Consider the following 26,972-nt stretch of genomic DNA (forward strand, 5'->3'; position numbering starts at 1 on the left):
TCAGGAAAATTCTTCTTAGTTCTAGGTTGCTTCTCTCCTTGATTAGTTTCCACCCGTTGCTTCTTGTCCTGCCCTCAGGTGCTTTGGAGAATAGTTTGACTCCCTCTTCTTTGTGGCAGCCCCTGAGATATTGGAAGGCTGCTATCATGTCTCCCCAGTCCTTCTTTTCATTAAACTAGACATACCCAGTTCCAGCAACCGTTCTTCATATGTTTTAGCCTCCACTCCTCTAATTGAGTTAGCATATGGTGGTTTCCAATTTGGCAGAAAGAACAACTGAAACAGGATGTGGTACACCCTTTCTAAACCCTTTCTCAAAGGTTACATAAAAAGTAGATAGGGATATTATTCTCCTTTTCCCATCGTAACTAAGGAACAGACATTGCAAGTTGCATAAAATTTATAAGGGAGGGAGGGAGGGAGGGAGTCCCACAGAACAAAAAGGGATTTAAAAAGACGATGGTTAAGTTTAACAGAGTTGGAAGGGACCTCGTAGGTCATCTAGTCCAACCCCACCCACCCACCCACCCAAGCAGGAGACCCTACACCATTTCTGACAGATGGCAGTCCAATCTCTTCTTGAAAGCGTCCAGGGATGGTAAATTAATTAACAGATTAACAGAGTTAGAAGGGGCCTTGTAGCAGGGGTGAAATGTAAAATTTGTTACTACCGGTTCTGTGGGCATGGCTTGAAGGAGGGGAGTAATGTGACTTGGTGGGCAAGGCCAACTTTTTTTTTTTTTACTTTTAAAAGCATTTTTTTCTACAACCTCTTCGGCCGAAGAGCTTGTAAAAAAATGCTTTTAAAAGGTTCTGGCGATCAGGCAACACAGCTGAGATCGCCAGAGGAGCCTTTTAAAAGCTTTTTTTTTTTTTACAACCTCTTCGGCCAAAGAGGTTGTAGAAAAAATGCTTATGAAGGGTTCTGACATCCCAGCTGAGCCGCACGATCATCAGAGGCTTTTTTTTTTTACTTTGAAAAGCATTTTTTTGGCCGAAGAAAAAATGCTTTTAAAAGTAAAAAAAAATAAAAATCTGATGATTGCGCGGCTCAGCTGGGGCGGGGGGGCAGGGATTTTTGCTACCGGTGTTGGGGCTATCTGCCTGCTGGGAATCAACATTGCAATGTGTTTGCACATGGAAGTAACCAGGAGCAGCTTGTAATGGTTATGATTAGCACCAGGGCGAAGGAAGATGATAGTATTCTGATCCAACCTTAGCAGAAACAAGAAACACTTTTTGTCCCGAAAAACTCCTCTTTATTTATCTCTTGTGAATTAATGGCATTCCCCCACCAAAAAGTCCAGACAATAGTCCTTCAAAGAGTTAACTGCAGTAACAGACTTTATCAGTTCTTTGGTGAGCTCCCAGCCGCAAAGCTGAAAATTAAGTTCTGGATATTTTTTTTATTTTATTTTTTTTGCATTTATATCCCGCCCTTCTCCGAAGACTCAGGACGGCTTACACTATGTCAAGCAATAGTCTTCATCCATTTGTATATTATATACAAAGTCAACTTTGTTGGGGGCAATAAGTTGACTTTGTGTATAAATATACAAATAGGATGAAGACTATTGCTAACATAGTGTAAGCCGCCCTGAGTCTTTGGAGAAGGGCGGGATATAAATGCAAATAAAAAACAACAACAACTTATTGCCCCCAACAATCTGGGTCCTCATTTTACCTGTTAATAACAGACTGTCTTACCAGTCTGAGCCACAGAGGCCCTGTATATGATATCAGTCTTTGTGGCACAACACACAATGAGCCAAATCTCCAGAAATACGAACGGCTGTCTCCTACGACAACCATTCCCCTTTCCTCCTATTTATTCCCCAGCCAGGGAGGGGCCATTTAGTGTCCACGTCTGCTTTGCTTCCCGAGTCGACTCCTTGTCCTCCGTTGTTCACCTCTCCTAACTGCTCTGCGCATACGTGCATCTGGAACAGGCCCCAGCCGTTCCTCCTCCTCCTCACTCATCTCTGACTCCCAAGGCAGCTGCCTCTCCGGTGGCTGGGAAATGTCGGACGGCCCTGGCCCTATCTCTGCTTCCGATGCAGAGCTGTCGTGTCCCACTCCTCCGCTGACGGCTGGGTCAGGGAAATCCGAATCAGGCGTGCCTCTGCAGCTCTGCCAAAGTCCTAGCAAAGTCCTCAGGGCAGGCAGGAGACCAGAAAGTGACTTCAGCAAGATATGTTTAGACTTTGCCTGACTCATAGAATGCCAGAAAGCAGATCCTTTATATAGGCCATGGGATGTGGCTCCATGACTCAGCACTTATCCAGGCCTGCCCCTCCCTTCCTTCTGTTGCCTCCGTCTATCAAGTCTTCTGACGCGAGGGTCACTCCAGTCTGCAGCTGTTGGCAATTGACCTCCCTCAGGCTCACATGCTGTGGAGGAGGGGGAGGGGTCTAGTTGCTCCGTTTGCCTGGGCATGGAGCCAGAGCTGGGGGCTGGAGATACTTCCTCCTCTTCAGCCTGTCTGGGCATGGAGTCAGGGCTGGGGCCGGGAGGCATACTAGGACATTCCTCCGTGTTCGGAAGCAGATAAGAAGGCCCCGGCTGTGGTGAGATCGGACGAGACACAACAAGAGCATCCATCGGAGTTTTCCTCAGACTTCAGACTTCAGAGCTGGCCCAAGTTACTCCCCAACCTCCTCATCGTCCAAGTCTGCCGCCAGCTCCACTGGTGGCTGGGGGGGCCACAAAAGAGGGAAAAAGAGGGGCGATAGGCAGGCAGACAGATGTCAGTGGAGCACTGTGGTTCACAAAGACTAAAATCCATGTTCCTTAAGGAACCAGCAGTTGACCTGTCCTGCAGAAGAGTCACGTGGCTTGTCCCATTTGTACAAGAGGCAATTCGGGACGCGCCCAGCAGGAAGCTATGAGATGCATGCACAATGCACCTTGCAAGAGCTGGTTGCTGAGCTGCGCTTCAGCGCTGACCACAAAGCAAAGTTTGGAACACTTTAAAAGAGAGGCGCAGATTTCCCCACGCACAAGCGTAGAGATCAGTTGTCCCTTTGCTGTGTGAGGGGAACTGCGAAGATAAGGGGGAGCGAGCGGGAGGAGTCAAGAGAAAGAGGGCCGACCTACCACTGATGAAGTCATGGCACATAACTTTCGCTGCTCGGTTGAAAAGGAGAAGTCATCAGCAAGCCCCTGAGATCTAACGTGGAGAGGAAGTTGATGAGGCATCACCTCAAGATGACTCGCCTACCTCAAGTCTGGGCGCTGGCTTTCCTGTCACTGAGAGGTATGTAACAACAGAGCATCTGCTCAAATTCTGCGCCAGGAGTCCGGTTCTGGGATATCTTTGTGGCTTTCAGAAAGCCAACAGGGTAGAGGATCCTGCAGCCTCTTTAGAAATCAGACTCGGCTCAGCTTCACCTCCTTCGAATGAGTGTTGAGATCAAGCCAACCAGTGTTGGAGCATTCACAATTTCTGGAGGCAAGTTGTTCCACTGATTAATTGTTCTCACTGTCAGGAAATTTCTCCTTAGTTCTAAGTTACTTCTCTCCTTGATTAGTTTCCATGCATTGCTTCTTGTTCTACCCTCAGGTGCTTTGGAGAACAGCCCGACTCCCTCTTCTTTGTGGCAGCCCCTGAGATATTGGAACACTGCAAGTCATGTCTCCCCTAGTCCTTCTTTTCATCAAACTAGACATACCGAGTTCCTGCAACCGTTCTTCATATGTTTTAGCCTCCAGTCCCCTAATCACCTTGGTTGCTCTTCTCTGCACTCTTTCTAGAGTCTCAACAGGGTTTTGGAGAACCCTGGCTTACAGCAATGTCTGAATTCAACCTGGGAATTCCTGGGATCAATGTTGGGTAGGTGGGAGGATGCTAAGCCAAATGTGGGGGAAATGAGTGATTCCTTATTTCCTGTTCTCCAACATCGATCAACCAATCAGAATAGAGCTGGAAGGGACCTTGGAGGTCTTCTAGTCCAGCCCCCTGCTCAAGACAGGACACCCTATACCATTTCAGACAAGTGGCTGTCCAGTCTCTTCTTAAAAACCTCCAATGTTGGAGCACCCACAATTTCTAGAGACCAGCCATTCCACTGGATAATTGTCCTCTTAATTGTAATTAAGAAGTTTCTCCTTAATTCCAGCTTGCTTCTCTCCTTGATTAGTTTCCATGCATTGTTTCTTGTCCTGCCTTCAGGTTCCTTGGAAAATAAGTTGACCCCCCTCTTCTTTGTGGCAGCACATCAGATACTGGAATGGTGCCATCATGTCACCCCCTAATTCTTCTTTTTTTCTCCATACTTGGTTCCATTTAAAATGCACATTTACATCTTCTTCAACCACGCCTTCTGCATTTTTTTTTTCCCTCTCGGGTTTTTCTAAGACCTCAAATGGAAAGGAAATGCATAATTGATTCTGGAGCCCAATCTTTGTTGGTGGGTACGTTTCCTTTCGGCCTCATTTCATAGTTTGTGCAGAGACCTGCGGCAGGAAACAGTGAAGCTAAAGATGAGTCCACAGGAAGACCACAAATTCTGCCTTTCAGCCCCCAGGAGAAAACCTGACAAAAGTTCCCCTTTGGTGTGAACATTTTGGAACATTTTTATTCCATCCTCTGGAAAACACGTGTTCAAGCCTCGGTGACGCTTTTCACAGATAAGGTGGAGGTATCAACCAGTTTCGGGAAACTCCAATGTTTGTAGAAGTTGTGACATTATTTGAGGTGGGCGAAATGAATCAGAAAGATAGAATGGAAGCAGCCCTCGGGTGGGTAAAATTCAGCACCTTCACTGGGCTGCCTCTCCCTTGCCTTTTGGATTCATTAGATCTTGGCTTGGGGCCATGTTTTAGCTTAATTGGCAATGCGGGTTTAATTGGGAGGGGTTGAGGGATAAATGGGGTGTTTTTAAATGTTCTTTTATTGGCAACAGCTTGGAACCTCGTGGCTTGGAGGATAGATTTATTTTTATTTTTTTTTAGAATAAATGAAAATGAATAAATGAATCTTTGGCGTCAGGATTTGGAGCTAACCATGACGTGTTTAAGTGTCTTTGGGCAAATAGCGTTTTACGGAGGTCCATATCCATGTCTGGTTCGCACAAGGCGTTAAGTCCAGCCAATGTGTAGGATGTGTTAGGAGAAAATAAGAATTCAGCTGCAATACTGTGTGTGTGTGTGTGTGTGTATTTATGAGAGAGAGAAAGACAGAGGGAGGGAGAGAGATGGAGGGACTGAGCGAGGGAGAAAGAGAGGGAGAGAAAGAGAGAGGGAGGGAGGGAGAGCAGGAGGGAGAGAGAAAGAGGGAGGGAGGGAGAAAAAGAGGAGAGATGGAGGAGGGAAAGAGGAGGGAGAGAAAGAGAGAGAAAGGGAGGGAGGAGGAAAGACAGGGAGGGAGAGTGGAAGGGAGCGAGAAAGAAGGAGGGAGGGAGAGCGGGAGGGAGAGGGAGGGAAAGAGAGAGGGAGAAAGAGAGAGAAAGAGAGAAAGGGAGGGAGGGAGGGAAAGAGAATGGGGAGGGAGAAAGAAAGAGGGAGGGAGAGCAGGAGGGAGAGGGAGAGGGAAGGAAAGAGAGTCGGAGGGGGAGAGGGAGAAAGAGAGAGGGAAAGAGAGAGATGGAGGGAGGGAGAGAAAGAGGAAAGGAGAGGGAGAGGGAGAGAGAGAAGAATATCAAAGATACATTTCCCCAAGAGATTGGAGAGGCCGACGTGAGGCTACTCTTGCATTTTACTCAAAAGGACTCAATCTCTGGGTCTCCCCGGAGTAACCCTTTACAAACCCTTTTTCTTTGCTAGGGATTTTTCCCCAGCTCCTCGTGGAACATCTCAGCTTGGAGGAAGGTCAGAATCTGGATCTCCATTGCGTCACCAGTAAAGTCAACACTTCGGCTCTAGAATGGAAGGATCCCGGCGGCTTTGCGATATTTTTCAACGATTGGCAAGGTACGTCAGAACGGGATGATGGCGCCAAGAGCTTTTTCCAGGAGTAGAGAGTAAAAGAGGAGGGGAGAGGGAGAGAGAGAGAGAAAAAGAGGGATGGAAGAAAGGGGAAAGGCGAGGAAGAAAGGATAGGGGGAAAGAGTAGGAGAGAAGGTGAGAAAGAGGGAAAAGAGGGGAGGAGTGGGGGAAAGGAAGTGTTCTGTTTCCCTTCCCCCAATACTCCCAGCAAAGAGTCAGTCAGAGGCCTCCTTTTCTGATTTATTTACATATATATAAATGTCCTGGCTACGTCTACCCACGGGCCTGCCAAGTTTCTGGAGATAACAAGGAAATTACAGATAAGGCCAGAATCACTCACGAATATATTCTTCCCTCCGTTGATACAGTTTGCCCGCGCAAATTCATTACTTTGTCCAAGACAAAAAACCAGGAAGTCCCGCCTCCTATTTATAGTCTCTGCAGATGTCACTGCATGACAATTATGACTTGGCTTTGTCCCAACTCTTCCGCTGCTGCGCACGCCGGTCACGCCTGCGCAGTCTTGCATCACTCCAAAACTGTTCTTGAAGGCTACAAATCAGAAGAAGGCTCCAGGGAATCAGGCTTTGCCGGCCCCTCCTCCTCCCTTTGAGTGGGTGCCAGGGAGGGAAAGGGCTCAAGAGAAGCAGGGCTGGCCAGGTCTTCTCCCTCACTTTCTGAATCATCCGAGTCCAGGAGTCCGGGTCCAGGAACCTGGGTCACAACAGGAAGGGGAAGTAGGGAAGAGGAAGGAGAGGGGGAAAGAAGAAAGTAGGAGAGGAGAGAAGGGAGGGAAGGGAAAGAAAAAAGGTTTGTTGTAAAATGAAGGAAAAGAAAGAATAGAAGAGCAACCAATTTGTAATCAAAAATGCTTTATTTTATGCTTTCTTTAGAAAATATATGTGTGTGTGTATGATCAATTATGAATAAGAGAATGTACATTTACAATATGTGTATAAGAAACAAAAATTTTTAAAAATCCAAACAAAAACCCCTTTTTCCACTGGAAGGAGACAAGAAGGGGCTTTCCCTACCGGCCTCTGAAGTGTGAACAGGCTGGGGTAAATCCATTTTCACAACCTGCCCTCTTCGTTGAAAGCCACAAGATCTCCACACTGTGGTTAGGATGTGTTGAACAGGGCCAATTCCCATAGTTCGATCGCTGCTTCACCAGTTTTTTTTCTTTCTTCTTTGAAAGAAATACTTAAAAAGCATTCATTCTCTTCAACGAGAAAGCACTCCGCGTGATGTTCAGTTGTGTTAATGTCCATCTATGTCCCGGGCAAGTAGTGTCTCGATTTATTTATTTATTTTAATGGACGTATACGCTGATTGTGGGGTCCTTGGTAGACTAGATCACGGGTCTCCAATCTTGGTCCCTTTAAGACTTGTGGACTTCAACTCCCAGAGTTCCTCAGCCAGCTTTGCTGGCTAAGGGACTCTGGGAGTTGAAATCCACAAGTCTTAAAGGGACCAAGGTTGGAGACTCTTGGACTAGATGACCTACAAGCAGGGTTGAAATGCTCCCGGTTTGGACCGGTTCGCCCAATCCAGTAGCGATGGCGGCGGGTGGTTTGGAGAACCAGTAGCAAAAATCCCTGCCCCCCACCGATGCCCAGTTGAGCCGCGCAATCATCAGAGTTGTTTTTTTTTAACTTTTAAAATTATTTTTTCTTCGGCCGAAAAAATGCTTTTAAAAGTAAAAAAAAAAGCCTTTGATGATCGCGTGGCTCAGCTGGGATCATCAGAGGCTTTTAAAAGCAGTTTTTCTACAACCTCTTTGGCCGAAGAGGTTGTAGAAAAAAATGCTTTTAAAAGTAAAAAAAAATTGGCCACGCCTACCCAGTCACATTACCCCACCACCACCAAGCCACGCCCACAGAACCGGTAGGAACAAATTTTACATGTCACCCCTGCCTACAGGGTCCCTTCCAACTCTGCTAATCTGTAATCTGAGAAGCAAAGAAAAAACCCTTTGCAACAACTGCAGTGATTCACGTAACCACCGTGGCGAGAAAAATGGAGCCGAGCTCACTTAACCGTTGCCTTGCTTAGCAAGAGAAATTTTGGGGTCAATGATGGTCCTAAATCAAGGGCTACTCGTATACTCATTTTCAGTACAGGTGCCTTGTATGGCCTTGCCTCTCTAAGAAATGCTGTCCATGTTTAGGTTCAGTTCGGTGCTTAGAAGAAAGAGCTGGCAGAAAAAATCCATATATTTATGAATAGAATAGTATAGAATAGAATGGAGTGGAGTGGAGTGGCGGAGAGGAGAGGAGAGGAGAGGAGAGGAGAGGAGAGGAGAGGAGAGGAGAGGAGAGGAGAGGAGAGGAGAGAGAGAGGAGGAGAGAGGAATGGAATGGAATGGAATGGGAATAGAATAGAATAGAATAGAATAGAATAGAATAGAATAGAATAGAATAGAATAGAATAGAATAGAATAGAATAGAATAGAATAGAATAGAATAGAATAACAGAGCTGGAAGGGACCTTGGAGGTCTTCTAGTCCAACCCCCCTGCTCAGGCAGGAAACCCTACACCACTTCAGACAAATGGTTATCTAATCTCTTCTTAAAAACTTCCAGTGTTGGAGCATTCACAACTTCTGGAGGCAAGCTGTTCCACTGATTAATTGTTCAAACTGTCAGGAAATTTCTCCTTAGTTCTAGGTTGCTTCTCTCCTTGATTCGTTTCCACCTGTTGCTTCTTGTCCTGCCCTCAGGTGCTTTGGAGAATAGCTTGACTCCCTCTTCTTTGGGGCAGCCCCTGAGATATTGGAAGACTGCTATCATGTCTCCCCTGGTCCTTCTCTTCGTTAGACTAAACATACTCAATTCCAGCAACCGTTCTTCGTATGTTTTAGCCTCCAGTCCCTTAATCATCTTGGTTGCTCTTCTCTGCATTTTTTCTAGTCTCCACATCTTTTTTACAATGTGGCGACCAAAACTGGATGTAATATTCCAATTGTGGCCTTACTTTACCAATATTTATATCTCTCTTTTAAACAGTCACAAGAGATGGAAGGTATCAACTTCTAAATTACTCCAACGATTCACTGTCCATTCGTCTGTCCAACATAACAAGACACGATGAGGGTCTGTTCACCTGTCTCTACTACAGTGAGAATATTGGAACCAAAGTAGTGAACGTTACAGTTTGGGGTAAGCTCTGAAACTCCTACCTTTCAATGGATGATGGCTGGTGGAGATGACTTTGAGCTGAACCGGAGGCCGTGGAGGATTCACTTAACAATCATATTACTTACTTAATAACTGCAGCGATTCGCTTAAAGGTTGTGACAAGAAAGTCACAGAATGGGACAAGATTCACTTAACTGTCTCACTTAGCAACAGAAATGTTGGGCTCATTTGTCATAAATTGAGGGCCACCTGTAATCTTTAACTATATATTTACTTATATCTCCCCTCCAGATAGGGGGCGTGGTGGCTAAGTGGCTAAGATGCTGAGCTTGTCGATCGAAAGGTTGGCAGTTCAGCAGTTCGAATCCCTAGTGCTGCCGCGTAACGGGGTGAGCTCCCGTTACTTGTCCCAGCTTCTGCCAACCTAGCAGTTCGAAAGCAGGTAAAAAATGCAAGTAGAAAAATAGGGACCACCTTTGGTGGGAAGGTAACAGCATTCCGTGTGCCTTTGGCGTTGAGTCATGCTGGCCACATGACCACGGAGATGTCTTCGGACAGTGCTGGCTCTTCGGCTTTAAAAGGAGATGAGCACCGCCCCCTAGAGTCGGGAACAACTAGCACATATGTGCGAGGGAAACCTTTTGTTGTGACCTAGGCCCAAGTATTTATTACCAAACACAATCAGTCCTAAACAAACATATTTTATTAGAACAGCTGAGAATTACTTCATTCTCAGCTTAGTCCACATTAATTCCAAAACAAGTACTTCAGCCTTATCACAAACCTTTATCTTCTTTGGCACCCTGCCAAAGGCTTTTCTTGGCAAAGCCCCAAGAGACACTGACAAGAAACAAGGGAGGCTGAGAAGAAACAAATGTAGCAACGTTGCTTTCCTACAAAGAGCCCAAGAGCCTTTGCTGCTCTTTTAAGCCTTATGGGAGTAGCCAATCATCTCCTGGCTTTACTCCTGAGTCGTCCTTTTTGCTTTACCTGCTCTTGACTTCTGGCAGCTCTTTGCATGCGTGCAGTAGGAACAGGCTCCTCCTGTTCCTCTGCCTCTCTGCTCTCCACCTCTGGAGGCTCCGGAGTCTGCACATCGCTCCCAGATGGCCCTGGCCCCATCTCTGCCTCCGACACAGAGCCCTCATCCGGGCCTTCCCCTGACTCCAGGACTGGCCCATTGCCCTCCCCAGCCTCCTCACTGTCCGACTCTGCTGCCAGCTCTGCAGGCTGCTGGTGGACCACAACACCTTTACCTTTACCTTACTCCTCCAGATAGGTGGGTGGGGTGATCCTGTCCCAATCCTATTCAACTCAAATAAAATTCCAACAGGAAGGCTACAACCTAATGAATTCACTTCTTTTTTCAGCTCCACCTTCCAAACCTTTGTTGGAAGTGTTGAGGAACACAATAAGCTACACAGAAGAAAATATCATCTTAAGGTGTTCCACGGAGGGCAGCTGGCCTGTTCCTCAGATCACCTGGCTGCTACAGAACGGAATGGAAATCTTTGGTATGTTTCAAATAACTTTCTTTTTCTTTCTGGACTATCCTTTGCCTTTTAATAGCCCTTCTTTGATAACACTGGAAAAAAAAAACCACCACTAAGCAATTACCTGCTTTAAAATCAAGTTGTACGTCTGTTTATTTATTAGCTGGGTCCATTGTATGAGCAGCGAACTTGGTTTATAATCAGCATTCAACAAAAATAATATTAAGCATTTTAAAAAAAAATCTGTTCCAGATCTTTCAGGATTTCACCAAATTGCTCTCGGTATTATCCTTGCTTTCTTTTGCCATTGTCATTCTACTTCTATTTGTTGGCCTTTGTATTTAGGGAGTTCTTTCTCTTCTCTTCTGCTGCCTCCAGGTTCTATCCCATCCACTATTCAGACATTTTAGTCTTGCTTAAGCAGTTCTAATTATCCTATTATAATAAGATAAATTGGAACTGCAGAAAAAAACAATTACTACCAACCTGCCTTCCACTGAGAACCTGTATACTGCATAAGTCAAAAAGAGGGCTGTGAAAATATCTACAGACCCTTCACAGCCTGGATATAAATTGTTTCAACTTCTACCTTCAAAACGACGCTGTATGGCATTGCAAACCGAAAGAACTAGACTGACTAAAGGATAGTTTTTCCCTGACTGCCATCACTCTGCTAAACAACTCATTCCCATAACACTATCAAACTATTTAGTAAGACTGAATTACTATTCTTCTTCTCATCTTTCCTATTACCTATCTCCTTTTCTACTTACAACTATACCTTTGTTGCTGGTATCTTTACAATTTATACTGTTTTATTTAGTTTCCTAGTATGATTTATGTTGATTGCTCATTTAGTATCCTATGACACTCATTGTACCTTATGATTTATGATGAATGTATTTTTATGATTATGATCATGATTGTTCACATAGTTTTTATGTACACTGAGAGCTTATGCACCGAAGACAAATTTCTTGGATGTCCAATCACACTTGGCCAATAAAAAGTCTATTCTATTCTATTCTATTCTATTCTATTCTATTCTATTCTATTCTATTCTATTCTATTCTATTCCAATTCCAATTCCAATTCCAATTCCATTCCATTCCATTCTTTGAAGGGAAATCACAGTATTTGTATGACCTTAAATTCTTATCTAAGAATTTAAAAAAGCCCTATGCTTAGCAATAGGGCTGTCTTAACGCATGGGCCTGATGGGCACTTGCCCGCGGGCCCCACGAGCAGAGGGGCCCCATACTAATCTGTGTATGTTAACCCTTCAATGCACCTTGTATTATATAAATACAGCAACACATTTATTACATATTTATTTGCTAGAAGTGCCAATAAAATAAATACATGATTATTTATTATATTTATTATAAACATTTTTATTCCTGTGAGTAGTTTTTTTTTTTTTGGTTTTTGTTTACATTTATATCCCGCCCTTCTCCGAAGACTCAGGGCGGCTTACAGTGTATAAGGCAATAGTCTCATTCTATTTGTATATTTTTTACAAAGTCAACTTATTGCCCCCCCAACAATCTGGGTCCTCATTTTACCTACCTTATAAAGGATGGAAGGCTGAGTCAACCTTGGGCCGGGCTTGAACCTGCAGTAATTGCAGGCTCTGTGTTCTAATAACAGGCTTCTTAATGGCCTGAGCTATCCCGGCCTAGTTGTCGTAGGGGCCCCAGTACACTGCTTTGCCCGGGGCCCATGATGCTATTAAGATGGCCCTGCTTAGTATCCTCCCCATTTAGAACCTCAGTTGAGGTCAGCATCTTTCTAGGAACTTCAAATGTTCTGTGGGAACCTGGCTTGTTGGGCCTTGAAAAGCAACCATCGCTGAAGTTCTCCCCTGGGTTTAATCTTCATGGTAGCCATGTAGGGAAGGTGAGAAACTACAACTGGGGAAATGACACAACCAAGTAGGATTTTAAACCTGGTTTATTCTAGCTCGGTACTCGTGGAGAACCCTAGTGTTAGGGTTAGGGTTGATGAAGGCAACCATGTCAGACTGTGGGGAGAGGGAAGTAGCAAGCACTTTCCAAAAGTTTCCATGTCCACTTAGTCTGTGTTGTGGTCCGCCAGCAGCCTGCGGAGCTGGCAACAGAGTGGGACAGCGATGAGGCTGAGGAAGAGCATGGGCCAGTCCTGGAGGCTGGGGAAGGCCCGGATGAGGGCTCTGCGTCGGAGGCTGAGGTGGGGCCAGGGCCATCTGCAAGCGATGCACGGACTCTGGAGCCTCCAGAGACTGACAGTAGTGAGGCAGAGGAACGGGAGGAGCCTGTTCCTAATGCACGCATGAGAAGAGCTGCCAGAATGCAAGAGCAGCTCAAGCAGAGAGGACGACTCTGAAGTAGGGCCAAGAGGTGATTGGCCTCTCCCATAAGGCTTAAAGGACCAGCAACGGCGTTTGGGCTCTTTGTCGGAAAACAACATCGATAGCTTTGTCTTGTTGCATTTGTTTCATATCGATATCTTCTTAATTTTTGCCAAGAAAGGCAGTTTGCCTAATTGGACCAAGGTTGGTGACAGGACTGAGGAATTTATGTTGGGAGGAATTTGCTTTAATTTAGTTGAACTACACTGAGAATAAAGAAATTCTCAGCTGTTCTAATAAAGTTCATTTGTTTTTACACTGACGGAGTTTCCTACTACCTCCTTGGGCCTGGGTCACAACTGTCTGTTCCTTGTGTGGCCAATCACACTTGGCCAATGAAGAATTCTATTATTATTTTGTTATTGTCATCATAATTATTTTCTCTTAATGCATCCTTCTGTGCATCTTAGGAAACAATCAACACCGATTGGAAGCCAAGAGGTTCCACTCCGTAAGCAACTTGGCTGTCTATGCATTCCCCCAAGGCTCTGTCATTTCTTGTGTGATACACCACAAAGCCTTAGGAAGAAGAAATTTAACTCTGACTTTGCACCTGGAACATGCCAGTAAGTGGAGATCTTGAGGGCAGGGTGGAAAACGTGTTTAAAAAAACAACAACAGGAGAAATAAGACCCTCTTAGGAACTACACAATCATTTACACGTGCAATATGCCTCATGGGAAACGTATAACGTTTGCACTGCAGGTGGTTCTCGATGTACAATAGTATGAGCAAGAGACAGAGAGACAGAGAGACAGATTGATAGATAGACAGATGACAGACAAACAGACAGATGACAGACAGATAGATAGATAGATAGATAGATAGATAGATAGATAGATAGATAGATAGATAGATGATGGATGGATGGATAGATAGATACGGATGGAGCGAGAGAGTGAGTGACAGATTGATACAGATGACAGATATAGTAGGTAGGTAGATAGGTAGATATATAAGTAATTAGGTAGGTAAGTAGGGATGGATGAATAGGGATGGATGGATGGATGGATGGATAGATAGATAGATAGATATGGATTGAGAGAGAGAGAGAGACTGATAGACAAATGACAGATAGACAGACAGATGACAGATATAGATATTCCATCACCCCTACTTACGATAGATAGATAGATAGATAGATAGATAGATAGATAGATAGATAGATAGATAGATAGATAGATAGATAGATAGATAGACAGATATAGATATTCCATCAGCCCTACTTACGATAGATAGATAGATAGATAGATAGATAGATAGATAGATAGATAGACAGACAGACAGACAGACAGACAGACAGACAGACAGACAGACAGACAGACAGACATAGATATTCCATCAGCCCTATTTACTATAACAATGGTTGAGGATAGTGGATTCTAGAAGACCACATTATCCGGAAGGTCATATCTGATCTAAATGGATTTACTAATCTAGTAGGACTCTCACGTTTGACCTTTATATACGTTACGCTTGGACATTAACAGCTTTCCTTGTTTCCTTTTCCACACATTCAGAACAAAAACAGAAGACAGAAGGAACCTTTAGCATACCAACGTTGTCTCCAACCAAGGAAGCAGAAACACAAAGTTCTAATGCCGCCAACGGTAAGACTATAACATTGATCCTCTCTGGTATTTCTGGACATACACAAAATTGTCTACTACAGCGTCCTACCTCTCAACGACTACTTCAGCTTAAACCTCAACAACATCCTCAAACCAGGGATGAAATGCTCCCGGTTTGGACCGGATCACCTGATCCGGTAGCGACGGCGGCAGGTAATTTGGAGAACCGTTAGCAAAAATCCCTGCCCCTCCCCCCCCCGGCCATGCCCAGCTGAGCCATGCAATCATCAGAGGGGGTTTTTTTTTTATTTTTAAAAGCATTTTTTTCCTTCAGCCGAAAAAATGCTTTTAAAAGTAAAAGAAAAGAAAAGCCTCTGACGATCAAGCAACTCAGCTGGTGATCGTCAGAAGAGCCTTTTAAAAGCATTGTTTTACAACTTTTTCGGCCGAAGAGGTTGTCGAAAAAATGCTTTTAAAAGTAAAAAAAAAAAAAGTTGGCCACGCCCACCCAGTCACATTACCACCACCTCCCACCAAGCCACGCCCACAGAACCGCTAGTAACAAATTTTACATTTCACCACTGCCTCAAACCCTCACAGCTTCAACCTTAAACTGTCTACCGTGGACCTCACCCCATTCCTAAAGAGGTCCGTAAAGGGGGCGTGCATAAGCGCACCAGCGTGCCTACCGTCCCTGTCCTACTGCCCCCGTTTACGTATACTCATTTCATGGGCTCATGCCCATGTTTATACTTAATGCCTGTCATCTCGTACATGTTCGACAAATTAATTAAACAAATAAATATAAATAAATAAAATAAAATAAACTTGCTTCCAGCTCTTCTCCGTAACATCGGTTGCATTTCTCCTGGCTTTTCCATAACCTTCTTTTTCATCCTTTCCACAGAATCCAATCCAACCTTCAACGTAACAGAAGGAAACCCAACCACACAAACACCGTTCCCAAGTACAGATAGGGAGGTTTGGGCAAACAATCGTAAGTTGTTCCCACATTACTCCTAATGTTCAACTGATGTGCTTTGAATTCTTTGCTCTCCTTCCTGATCTGATGCCAGGGGCTTGGTGACATGGAACAGATTAGGGAAGACGATAAAGTTTTCATTTCAGAGTATTTATTCGCGTAAAAGATAAGCTCTTTTTGTGTTTCTCTAGTCAAACTTCCTGGAGTTGAGTGTATATGGGCATGGAAGTCTTTATAAATGGAGATAAATAAGGTTTATAAATAGCCTTTCTTGGCTAGATATGCTCAGTAGACACTAAGCGATAAATCATAATTTGGATTCAGACACTTAGCCAAAGCAAAAGTAATGACATTCTAGGTAGATTCATATTGTTCTTATTAATTGAGTTCGAATGATGTTCCTAGTATAGAAATTGTCCTGAAGAGGCGGTTGGATTAGATGACCTTCAAAACGACACTCAGAGATGACACTCAAAACCGTAGAAATGGTGGTAGACTTTAGGAGAAAGCCTCCCATACTACCACCTCTTACAATACTAAACAACACAGTATCAACCGTAGAGACCTTCAAATTTCTAGGTTCTATCATATCTCAAGACCTAAAATGGACATCTAACATCAAAAAAGTGTTGTACCTTATGAGTCTCAACAAATGTGTTTTCTTTTTATGTACACTGAGAGCATATGCACCAAAAACAAATTCCTTGTGTGTCCAATCACACTTGGCCAATAAAGAAATCTATTCTATTCTATTCTATTCTATTCTATTCTATTCTATTCTATTCTATTCTATTCTATTCTTCATTCCAATATCTAATCTATTCTATTCTATTCTATTCTATTCTATTCTATTCTATTCTATTCTATTCTATTCTATTCTTCATTCCAATATCTATTCTATTCTATTCTATTCTATTCTATTCTATTCTATTCTATTCTATTTTCCAATATCTATTCTACCCTACCCTACCCTACCCTACCCTACCCTACCCTATTCTATTCTATTCTATTCTATTCTATTCTATTCTTCATTCCAATATCTATTCTATTCTATATTCCAATATCTATTCTACCCTACCCTACCCTACCGTACCCTACCCTACCCTACCCTACCGTACCCTACTCTATTCTATTCTATTCTATTCTATTCTATTCTATTCTATTCTATTCTATTTTCCAATATCTATTCTACCCTACCCTACCCTACCCTACCCTACCCTACCCTACCCTATTCTATTCTATTCTATTCTATTCTATTCTTCATTCCGATATCTATTCTATTCTATATTCCAATATCTATTCTACCCTACCCTACCCTACCGTACCCTACCCTACCCTACCCTACCGTACCCTACTCTATTCTATTCTATTCTATTCTATTCTATTCTATTCTATTCTATTCTTCATTCCAATATCTATTCTATTCTATATTCCAATATCTATTCTACCCTACCCTACCCTACCCTACCCTACCCTACCCTATTCTATTCTATTCTATTCTATTCTATTCTATTCTTCATTCCAATATCTATTCTATTCTATATTCCAATATCTATTCTACCCTACCCTACCCTACCGTACCCTATCCTACCCTACCCTACCGTACCCTACTCTATTCTATTCTATTCTATTCTATTCTATTCTATTCTATTCTATTCTATTCTATTCTATTCTATTCTATTCTAATGTTCAACTGCTATGCTTTGAATTCTTTGCTCTCCTTCCTGGTTTGATGCCAGAGACTTGGTGACATGGAACAGGTTAGGGAAGACAATAAAGTTTTCATTTCAGAGTATTTGCTTAAAAGATAAGCTCTTTTTGTGTTTCTCTAGTCAAATGTCCTGGAATTAAGTCTATATGGGCATGGAATTCTTTATAAACTGAGATAAATAGGTTTATAAATAGACTTTCTTGGCTAGGTACGCTCAGTATACACTAAGCTATACATCATAATTTGGATTCAGACTTAGACTTAGCCAAAGCAAAACGAATTACATTCCAGGGGGGTTCATATTGTTCTTATTAATTGAGTTCCAATGATGCTCCTAGTATAGAAAAATGTCCTCAGTAAGGGGTTGGATTAGATGACCTTCAAGACTCCTTGAAGACTATACAACTCTGCTTATAGCCCAGAACTTTCTGGGAAATAGCAAGTTGGAGAATGATGGTGTGATGGACCCAGACATCATGGAAGCTCAGTTGGTGGAGAAATACAATTTTCCAGCTCTTATAACCCCCCAGTGTTTTTCTGCTAGGAAATAGAAGCTAAAGATGACAAAACTCAAATGTTTTCTGGTCCTTTTTTCCCCCCCAAAACAGAAACAAACATGACTTACAGAGGCTTTGTGGAGGAACAAGCCACCATTTTGTTCCCGGGTCTTGTGTCCATTCTCCTTCTTGCTCTCTTGATCATGGTCCTTCTCTTTGTGGTGAAGCTGTGGAAAGCACACAGGGACTGGAAAAAAGGTAACAAGGAAAAAAAAAGAATTTAATGCATATTGGCAATAGTTTCCTCTTCCACCCACGTCCCTAAAAGTTCTTTAACAGCTTGCATTCAACACCCACAAAATTTCTTGTGGTGCTTCAACGTTTGGACTAATACTCTGCACCTCATTCTTGTCCCTCCCTAATATAGAAAATAATAATAATGCTTCTGAGCAACCCATTGAGAGCTACAGGCCTAAAGCAAACGAAGCCTCTTCCAGACTCGAGAACAATATATGCGGTATGTATAAATGGGATTTCTTCATGTTTGCAGGCGGGGCAGTGGCTGGAATTAAGAAAAGCAAGGGTGAACTAATGTGCAGTTCCATTGCTGTGGAATACACATATAGACTGTGTGAAACCAAGCCTAATAGCAGTAACTGTGAGAGGGATCTTGGAGTCTTCGTGGACAACCAATTAAATAGGAGCCAGCAGTTGTGCAGCAGCAGCCAAAAAAGCCAATGCGATCCTAAATTGCATTAACAGAGGGATACAATCAAGATCAAGGGAGGTGCTAATGCCGCTCTGTAAAGCCTTAGTAAAACCACACCTAGAATACTGCATCCAGTTTTGGTCGCCACACTATAAAAATGATGTTGAGACTCTGGAAAGAGTGCAGAGAAGAGCAACCAGGATAATGAGGGGACTGGAGGCTAAAACATATGATGAACGGTTGTAGGAACTGGGTCTGGTTAGTCTAGTGAAGAGAAGGACCAGGGGAGACAGGACAGCAGTTTTCCAATATTTGAGGGGCTGCCCCAGAGAGGAGGGGGGGGCCAAGCTATTTTCCAAAGCACCTGAAAGCCAGACAGGGAAAAATGGATGGAAAATGAGCAAGGAGAGATTTTCTTGACAGTGAGAATGATCAACCCATGGAACAGAAGTTGCCTTCGGAAATTGTGAGAGCTTCATCACTGGAAGCTTTCAAGAAGAGACTGGATTCCCATCTGTCTCCCTACTCAGGCGGGGGATTGGACTAGATGACCTACAAAGTCCCTTCCAACTCTGTTTAATCTCTGTTTTTTTACCAGCTGTTTTGGAGTTGAAATATGAGCTAGGATCAGAAGTAAAAAGAAATGAGCTGAAAGTGGAATGGAATGGAATGGAATGGAATAGAATAGAATAGAATAGAATAGAATAGAATAGAATAGAATAGAATAGAATAGAATTCTTTATTGGCCAAGCGTGATTGGACATCCAAGGAATTTGTCTTGGTGCATATGCTCCCAGTGTACATAAAAGAAAAGATACGTTCATCAAGAATCATAAGGTACAACACTTAATGATAGCCATAGAGTACAAATAAGCAATCAGGAAACAATATCAATATAAATCGTAAGGATACAAGCAACAAAATTACAGTCATACAGTCATAAGGGGAAGGAGATGGATGATGGGAACGATGACAAGATTAATAGTAGTGCAGATTTAGTAAATAGCCTGACAGTGTTGAGGGAATTATTTGTTTAGCAGAGTGATGGCATTCGGGAAAAAAACTGTTCTTGTGTCTAGTTGTTCTGTAGCAATGACCTGTGCCTTTATTTTATGCAGTGATCCCCTGGAGGAACAGCGAGAAGTATGTAATTCAAGAATCATATACCAGGAAGCCAAACTCTTCAGAAGGAAGTCATGATTCTTCGGTCTTCGAAAAAGAATTGTCCCACCTTAAAGAAACGGATATGTAAACCCTAAGGACGATATTGTGCTGTGTTTAGCGGCAAGAACCATCTTCTCTTCCCATTTTTCTTTCTTGCACTGCCCCGTTCTGCAAAAAAAGATCTCTTCAAAAACCCAGATTTTGGAGAGGATTTCAGATGAGAGCCTCCTAGCGCCTCTCAGAACAATATTGCAAATAAAGTGATAACCAACAATAAAACGCCCTTGAGAACCTGTGTCAGTTGTTATCTAGCAGTTAAATTCCTCGTGTGGACTTAACGATTTTGGGATATGCAAAGTTGTTTTATTACATTACTCTAAGAAATCTTTTAAACATCCCTGAAGGGAAGGTTAGAATAATGCCCCCCACTGCAACCTCTGGCTGCAAGGACAGTAGTGTATCCTACTCATTTGCCAGATACTATAGTATAGTGCATCGAAGCTGCAGAAATCAGGATAACCAGGAGAGGGCAGCAGGTTTTGGGTTAAAACCTCCCCCTACAAGTCATGTGGAGGTTTGCAATCTATCTTACATTAATTAGAGCTTAATTTCCATCAAACAGAGTTCCTTTTTGGAGAAAAAGCATAAGTTTCAACTGTGCCAAAGTGAAGAAAGAGGGCCTATCATAAGAAAGGCCATTTGCAGATTTGATAAATATATATATATATATGAGAAATAACATTGCTGACTAAATTGCCCTGTAAAATCCCTCCCATCCTTTCTTCCTTCCTCCTTTCCTAGCTTCCTTGCTTCCTTCCTTTCCTTTCCTTCCTTCCTTCCTTCTTTCCTGTCCACCCTCCCTCCCTCTTCCATCTTTTTCTTCCTTCCTCCTTTCTTTCCTTCCTTCCTTCCTCTTTTCCTTCCTTCCTTTCCAACCTCCCCCCATTCCTTCCTTCTTTCCTCCCCACCCTCCCTCTTCCACCTTTTTCTTCCTTCCTTCCTTCCTTCCCTCCATCCTTCCTTCCTTCCTTCATTCATTCCTTGCTTCCCTCCATACTTCTTTCCTTCCTTCATTCCTTGCTTCCCTCCCTCCATCCTTCCTTCCTTCTTTCCTTCCTTCCTTCCCTCCCTCCCCCCACCCTATTCCTTCCTTCCTTCATCCTTCCCTTCCATATTTTTCTTCATTCCTTCCTTCCCTCCCACCCTATTCCTCCCTCCTTCCCTCCCTTCCATATTTGTAGCTCAGGGCTGAACTGTTGAGAACCTTGGTGTTCTCTGCACTTTGCTATTTTTCTTGCAGATGTTTCGTTACCAAACTAGGTAACATCATCAGTCCTTCCTCCCTCCCTCCCTCCCTCCTTCTCTTTCTTCTCTTTCTCCTCCTTCCTCCCTCAAAGAATTAGAAAACTGCCAATTTGGTTTAAATCCTAAACCTATGGATTAAAAAGCAAAACAAAAGTGTTGTACCTTGATGAAGGAATCTTTTATGTACACTGAGAGCACCAAAGACAAATTCCTTGTGTGTCCAATCACACTTGGCCAGTAAAAATTTTTATTCTATTCTATTCTATTCTATTCTCTTTTTTTTATTATTTTATTTTGTCACAACAGTATACACAAACAATTGTCATAAATAAAACAACATGTATTGAAGAAAATCTATAAGTAAAAAAATATGCATCAATAATATTAATTTGATATAATGAAGGGAACAATAGGACAGGAACGGTAGGCACTATTGTGCTCTTATGCACGCTATTCTATTCTATTCTACTCTTCATTCCAATATCTTATCTATTCTATTCTATTCTTCATTCCAATATCTATTCTATTCTATTCTATTCTATTCTATTCTATTCTTCATTCCAATATCTATTCTATTCTATTCTATTCTATTCTATTCTATTCTATTCTATTCTTCATTCCAATATCTATTCTATTCTATTCTATTCTATTCTATTCTATTCTTCATTCCAATATCTATTCTATTCTATTCTATTCTATTCTTCATTCCAATATCTATTCTATTCTATTCTATTCTATTCTACTCTTCATTCCAATATCTTATCTATTCTATTCTATTCTATTCTTCATCCCAATATCTTATCTATTCTATTCTATTCTATTCTATTCTTCATTCCAATATCTATTCTATTCTATTCTATTCTATTCTATTCTTCATTCCAATATCTATTCTATTCTATTCTATTCTATTCTATTCTATTCTATTCTATTCTTCATTCCAATATCTATTCTATTCTATTCTATTCTATTCTTCATTCCAATATCTTATCTATTCATTCTATTCTGTTCTGTTCTGTTCATTCTATTCTATTCTATTCTATTCTTCGTTCCAATATCATTCTATTCTATTCTGTTCTATTCTATTCATTCTTCATTCTATTCTTCATTCCAATATCTATTCTATTCTATTCTATTCTTCATTCCAATATCTATTCTATTCTATTCTATTCTATTCTACTCTTCATTCCAATATCTTATCTATTCTATTCTATTCTTCATCCCAATATCTTATCTATTCTATTCTATTCTATTCTATTCTACTCTTCATTCCAATATCTTATCTATTCTATTCTATTCTATTCTTCATCCCAATATCTTATCTATTCTATTCTATTCTATTCTATTCTATTCTATTCTATTCTATTCTTCATTCCAATATCTATTCTATTCTATTCTATTCTATTCTATTCTATTCTATTCTATTCTATTCTATTCTATTCTATTCTATTCTGTTCTGTTCTGTTCTATTCTTCATTCCAATATCTGTTCTGTTCTGTTCTGTTCTGTTCTATTCCATTCTATTCTATTCTTCATTCCAATATCATTCTATTCTGTTCTATTCTATTCTTCATTCCAATATTCATTCTATCTGTTCTATTCTATTCTATTCTATTCTATTCTATTCTTCATTCCAATATCTATTCTATTCTATTCTATTCTATTCTATTCTTCATTCCAATATCTATTCTATTCTATTCTATTCTATTCTTCATTCCAATATCTATTCTATTCGATTCTATTCTATTCTATTCTATTCTTCATTCCAATATCTATTCTATTCTATTCTATTCTATTCTATTCTATTCTATTCTTCATTCCAATATCTATTCTATTCTATTCTATTCTATTCTATTCTATTCTATTCTATTCTATTCTATTCTTCATTCCAATATCTATTCTATTCTATTCTATTCTATTCTATTCTTCATTCCAATATCTTATCTATTCTATTCTATTCTATTCTATTCTATTCTATTCTATTCTATTCTTCATTCCAATATCTATTCTATTCAAAGCAAAGCAAACAGGCTTCGGACCATACCATTTTCCTCGAGCCCAAGGCGGAAGCTCAAGAACGTGGCTTCCCACCCCCGCCCACATACACACACCCCTCTCTTAGCGGACAGTTGGTTCGCGCCGAGCCTTGTGCGTCTGGATACCGTTGCTAGGAGGGCTACAAGCCACGCTGGCTGCGGAAACGCGCTCTGTGAATACCCCGCAGCGCTGCGACTGGTGGAAGGTACTGAGCAGGTCCCAATGGGGGCGAGTGGGAGGGGGGGGCGACCCCTGAGAAATCCAGGGCGGGCTTGGTCTGGGTGGGTGGGGGGGGGGAGTGGGGTTGGCATGGGAAGGAGGGCTGCAAGCTGCTTCTTCCTCTCCCCCCGCCCCAGGAATGGCGTGGTTCAACGGGGCTATATAGATCAGGGGTCTCCAACCTTGGCCACTTTAAGCCTGGAGGACTTCAACTCCCAGAATCCCCAGACAGCAAAGCTGTCTGGGGAATTCTGGGAGTTGAAGTCCTCCAGGCTTAAAGTGGCCAAGGTTGGAGACCCCTGATATAGGTGCACTGGGCTTCCCCTGTTGAATTTCTGCCTGGAAGAGCCAAGATTCTCCCTGCTGTGCAGCTTTCCCCCCCCCCCCAAAAAAAGGGGAAAAAAAAGAAAAATGACTTTGGATGGGGTTCCCAGGTCAAGAGAATCTTGCAATTTTTCAGCTACCTTTCCTTGCAACATTTGTGTGTGTGTGAATTTTTTGTTATTTTTTAGACAAACATACATAAAAACATCTTCAATACAAATAGAAACACTGTGTCGGTTGGTTGGTTACAAATCTTCTGTGCAATTTCACCATATTCATAACGTGTGATTTATCTAATTTAACAGTTTACCAATCTTTATATATATATATATATATATATATATATATATATATATATATATATATATATATATATATATATATATATATTTGTTTTCTGAGGTTTTCGCAGGTGTTTGTATGTAGGTCTTTGGTTATTCGGGTTTTCTCCCACGTAAAATTGGAAGTGTCTTGGCGACGTTTCGACGAAGTCTCATTCGTCATCTTCAGGCTTCAGCTTCCTGCTTCTGGGAGCAAGGAACTTCTTCCTTTTAAAAAAGGAAAAAGTTAAAAGTTAAAAGGAAGAAACAGCTGCGATCACACGTTGCTTCCAGAAGCACGAAGCTGAAGCCTGAAGATGACGAATGAGACTTCGTCGAAACGTTGCCAAGACACTTCCAATTTTACGCGGGAGAAAACCCGAATAACCAAAGACTTATGTACAAATACCCGCGAAAATCTCAGAAAACATATACATATACATATACATATACATACATACATACATATATATATATATATCTCCATCCATCCATCCAAGTATTTTGGTCAATTAATCGTTTATTTATACTATAAGTATTTCTTCCCTCATTTCGTATAAAACGTTCTAAATTTTAGATTAATCGTATTGCATCGTTCGTTTCGTCATCTTGAATCAGTGTGTATTTCGACCATTCTTACGTTATACAAAACCTCTATCAAACTTCATTAACGTATTTTTTTATCTAACCGTTGATAAAATAAATCCCATATCTTATAACCCTTGCAACCTTTATGGGGTGAATATTTGCATTTTTGGGTGGGGGGGGGGGGTAGCTGTGTCCGGACTGACCCAGAGAGAGAGAGAGAGAATTTCTTGCAAAGGCTGAAAAAAAAATGCATTTTTATTCTGATTTATTTCCCCCCCCCCATCCCCACCCCTTCACCCAGATGCATGTCAGGCTTAGCTTGGCTAGGTGGCTCAGTGGCTAAGATGCTGGCACCTGTCTGATCAGAAAGGCCGGCAGTTCGGCGGTTCGAATCCCTAGTATAGGCCTCCTACGTGAGCAAGGGGGTTCAACTGGATGACCTCCAAGGTCCCTTCCAACTCTTGTTACTCTGTTCTGCTCTTGCATTTCAAGGAATGGCCCAGCCAGGTTAGGAAAAGATGCCATCCTGTGCAGAATACAAAGAGTTAAAACTCAAGAGCCCAAATCTGGTATAATTCTGTATTTTATAAGCGCGAAGCAAGCAAGTCGCCACGTGCCATATCCTGCCGGGTCTGTTAGGTGAACGTTACAGGGAGTCCTCGACTTACGATGGTTCGTTTAGGGACCGTTCAAAAAGTTCAAAACGGCGCTGAAAAAGGACCATTTTCAACAGTTACGACCTTTCTAGCAGCCCCATGAATGTGTTGTGTCTTGTCCGCTCTCACCGCAGCCGGGGTCTGCTTATCTGCTCCCGAACACGGAGGAATGTATGCCTCCCGGCCCCAGTCCTGGCTCCATGCCCAGACAAGCTGCAGAGGAGGGGGCACCTCCCGGTCCCAGCCCTGGCTCCATGCCCAAGCAGGCTGCAGAGGAGGGAGCATCCCCCGGCCCCAGCCCTGGCTCCATGCCTAGGCAAACGGAGCAACTAGACCCCTCCTCCTCCCCCACAGCATGTGAGCCTGAGGAGGGTTTATTCCCAACAGCTGATTGGAGTAATCCTCGCATCAGAAGACTGGATAGGCGGAGGCAACAGAAGGAAGGGAGGGGCAGGCCTTAATGAGTGCTGAGTCATGGAGCCACACCCCATGGCCTATATAAAGGATCTGCTTTCTGGCAGTCTCTGAGTCAGGCAAAAGTCGAACTTATCTTGCTGAAGTCACTTACTGGTCTCCTGCCTGCTCTGAGGACTTTGCTAGGACTTTGGGCAGAGCTGCAGAGGCAAGCCTGATTCGGATTTCCCTGACCCGGCCGTCAGCGGAGGAGTGGGACACGACAGAATGTGTGATCAAAATTCAGGCTCTTGGCGACTGGTTCGTATTTATGACCGTTGTGGTGCCAAGATCAGGTGATCCCCTTTTGTGACCTTCTTGCCAAGCAAAGTCAAACGGGGAAGCCTGATTCACTTAACAACGGGGTGACTAACTTCTCAGCTGCAATGATTCACCACAACGGCAGCAAAGAAAGGTCGTAAAACGGGTCAAAACTTACTTAACAAGTGTCTCACTTAACCACCACAGAAATTTTGGGCTCCTTTGTGGTCGTAAGTCGAGGACTACCTGCCTTGGATGGAGAAAGATGATTGTGCGCAAAGATGCCCACACAAGACACATGCAAACTGCAGATGTGCCCCGTAAGACATATTGGTAAACTATCAGGAAGGATAGGTATTAATTCATGAATTTAATTACTATTTGATGAAAAGATTGATTGATTGGTTATTCATCAATAAGTTATCATTTGATTATTGATTAGGAATGGACCCACAACAGCTGTTTATTTATTATTTGATTAATTTATTAGTTATTGAAACGTAACAGTTGTTTAATTATTATTTGAATTTATTGAGCCATGAACAGTTATTTAAATATCATTTGATTGATTATTTATTTATTTATTTATTTATTTATTTATTTATTTATTTAATTTTTATATCGCCCTTCTCCCAAGAGACTCAGGGCGGTGTACAGCCAAAAGATAAAAAACATAAAAAAATATACAATTAAAACAACAATTTAAAACCGAGCATATTAGAAAAAAATGGCCAACATTAAAAAATTTAAAATTTAAAATTACGAACCCTAAAATAATAAAACCCCAGTTAAAAATTTAAAAATATTAAGCCAGTCCCGCTTGAATAAATATTGACCCTTAATTATTTAGTTATTATTGGATGGATGGATGGATTCATTCATTCATTCATTCATTCATTTGTTCTGTCAATCCGTCAATCAATCAATGTATATAGCTGCCTGATCTCAACTTCCTGACCCTATTAGAATTCTCCAGGATCTGTTTCCATCAATATTCATTTTTTACACCCTCAGAAAAAAAATGCAGAATACATTTTAAAGTCCACAACCCTTCAAAAGCCAGAATCTTGGCATTTAGAAGAACTCTGAACTTTTCATGCCTCTTAATATTTGGATAATATTTATTCTCAGGGGGCATACGCTGAAAACGCCCCGAGGATTAAAAGCGCAAAGTCATTGGAAATTATTCTTAAAATACGATTGCTTTGGCAGAAAACTGGACCGGGCATCC

The 26,972-nt window shown here is 42.0% G+C and overlaps 1 protein-coding gene across 1 annotated transcript; it reads left to right on the forward strand.

Moving 5' to 3' along the window:
* Positions 1 to 3,190: 3,190 nt before the first annotated feature.
* On the forward strand, positions 3,191 to 19,835 carry CRTAM (cytotoxic and regulatory T cell molecule). Its single transcript, XM_058194788.1, has 10 exons — positions 3,191 to 3,256; positions 5,764 to 5,910; positions 8,934 to 9,086; positions 10,436 to 10,579; positions 13,358 to 13,513; positions 14,468 to 14,557; positions 15,426 to 15,515; positions 17,820 to 17,966; positions 18,136 to 18,225; positions 19,536 to 19,835. Exons 1-10 carry the CDS (start codon positions 3,208 to 3,210, stop codon positions 19,667 to 19,669), a joined length of 1,200 nt encoding a protein of 399 aa, XP_058050771.1. The 5' UTR covers positions 3,191 to 3,207; the 3' UTR covers positions 19,670 to 19,835.
* The last annotated feature ends 7,137 nt before the right edge of the window (positions 19,836 to 26,972 follow it).

The sequence above is a fragment of the Ahaetulla prasina genome, chromosome 9 (assembly GCF_028640845.1).
Source record: "Ahaetulla prasina isolate Xishuangbanna chromosome 9, ASM2864084v1, whole genome shotgun sequence".
Lineage (NCBI taxonomy): Eukaryota > Metazoa > Chordata > Lepidosauria > Squamata > Colubridae > Ahaetulla > Ahaetulla prasina.

Bases quoted from the DNA above. Each gene is read 5' to 3' on its own strand.
- CRTAM (XM_058194788.1), top strand. From the start codon at position 3,208: ATGACTCGCCTACCTCAAGTCTGGGCGCTGGCTTTCCTGTCACTGAGA. The intron at 10,580-13,357 runs GTATGTTTCAAA...TGTGCATCTTAG, and splicing joins GAACGGAATGGAAATCTTTG to GAAACAATCAACACCGATTG. The intron at 13,514-14,467 runs GTAAGTGGAGAT...CCACACATTCAG, and splicing joins TTTGCACCTGGAACATGCCA to AACAAAAACAGAAGACAGAA.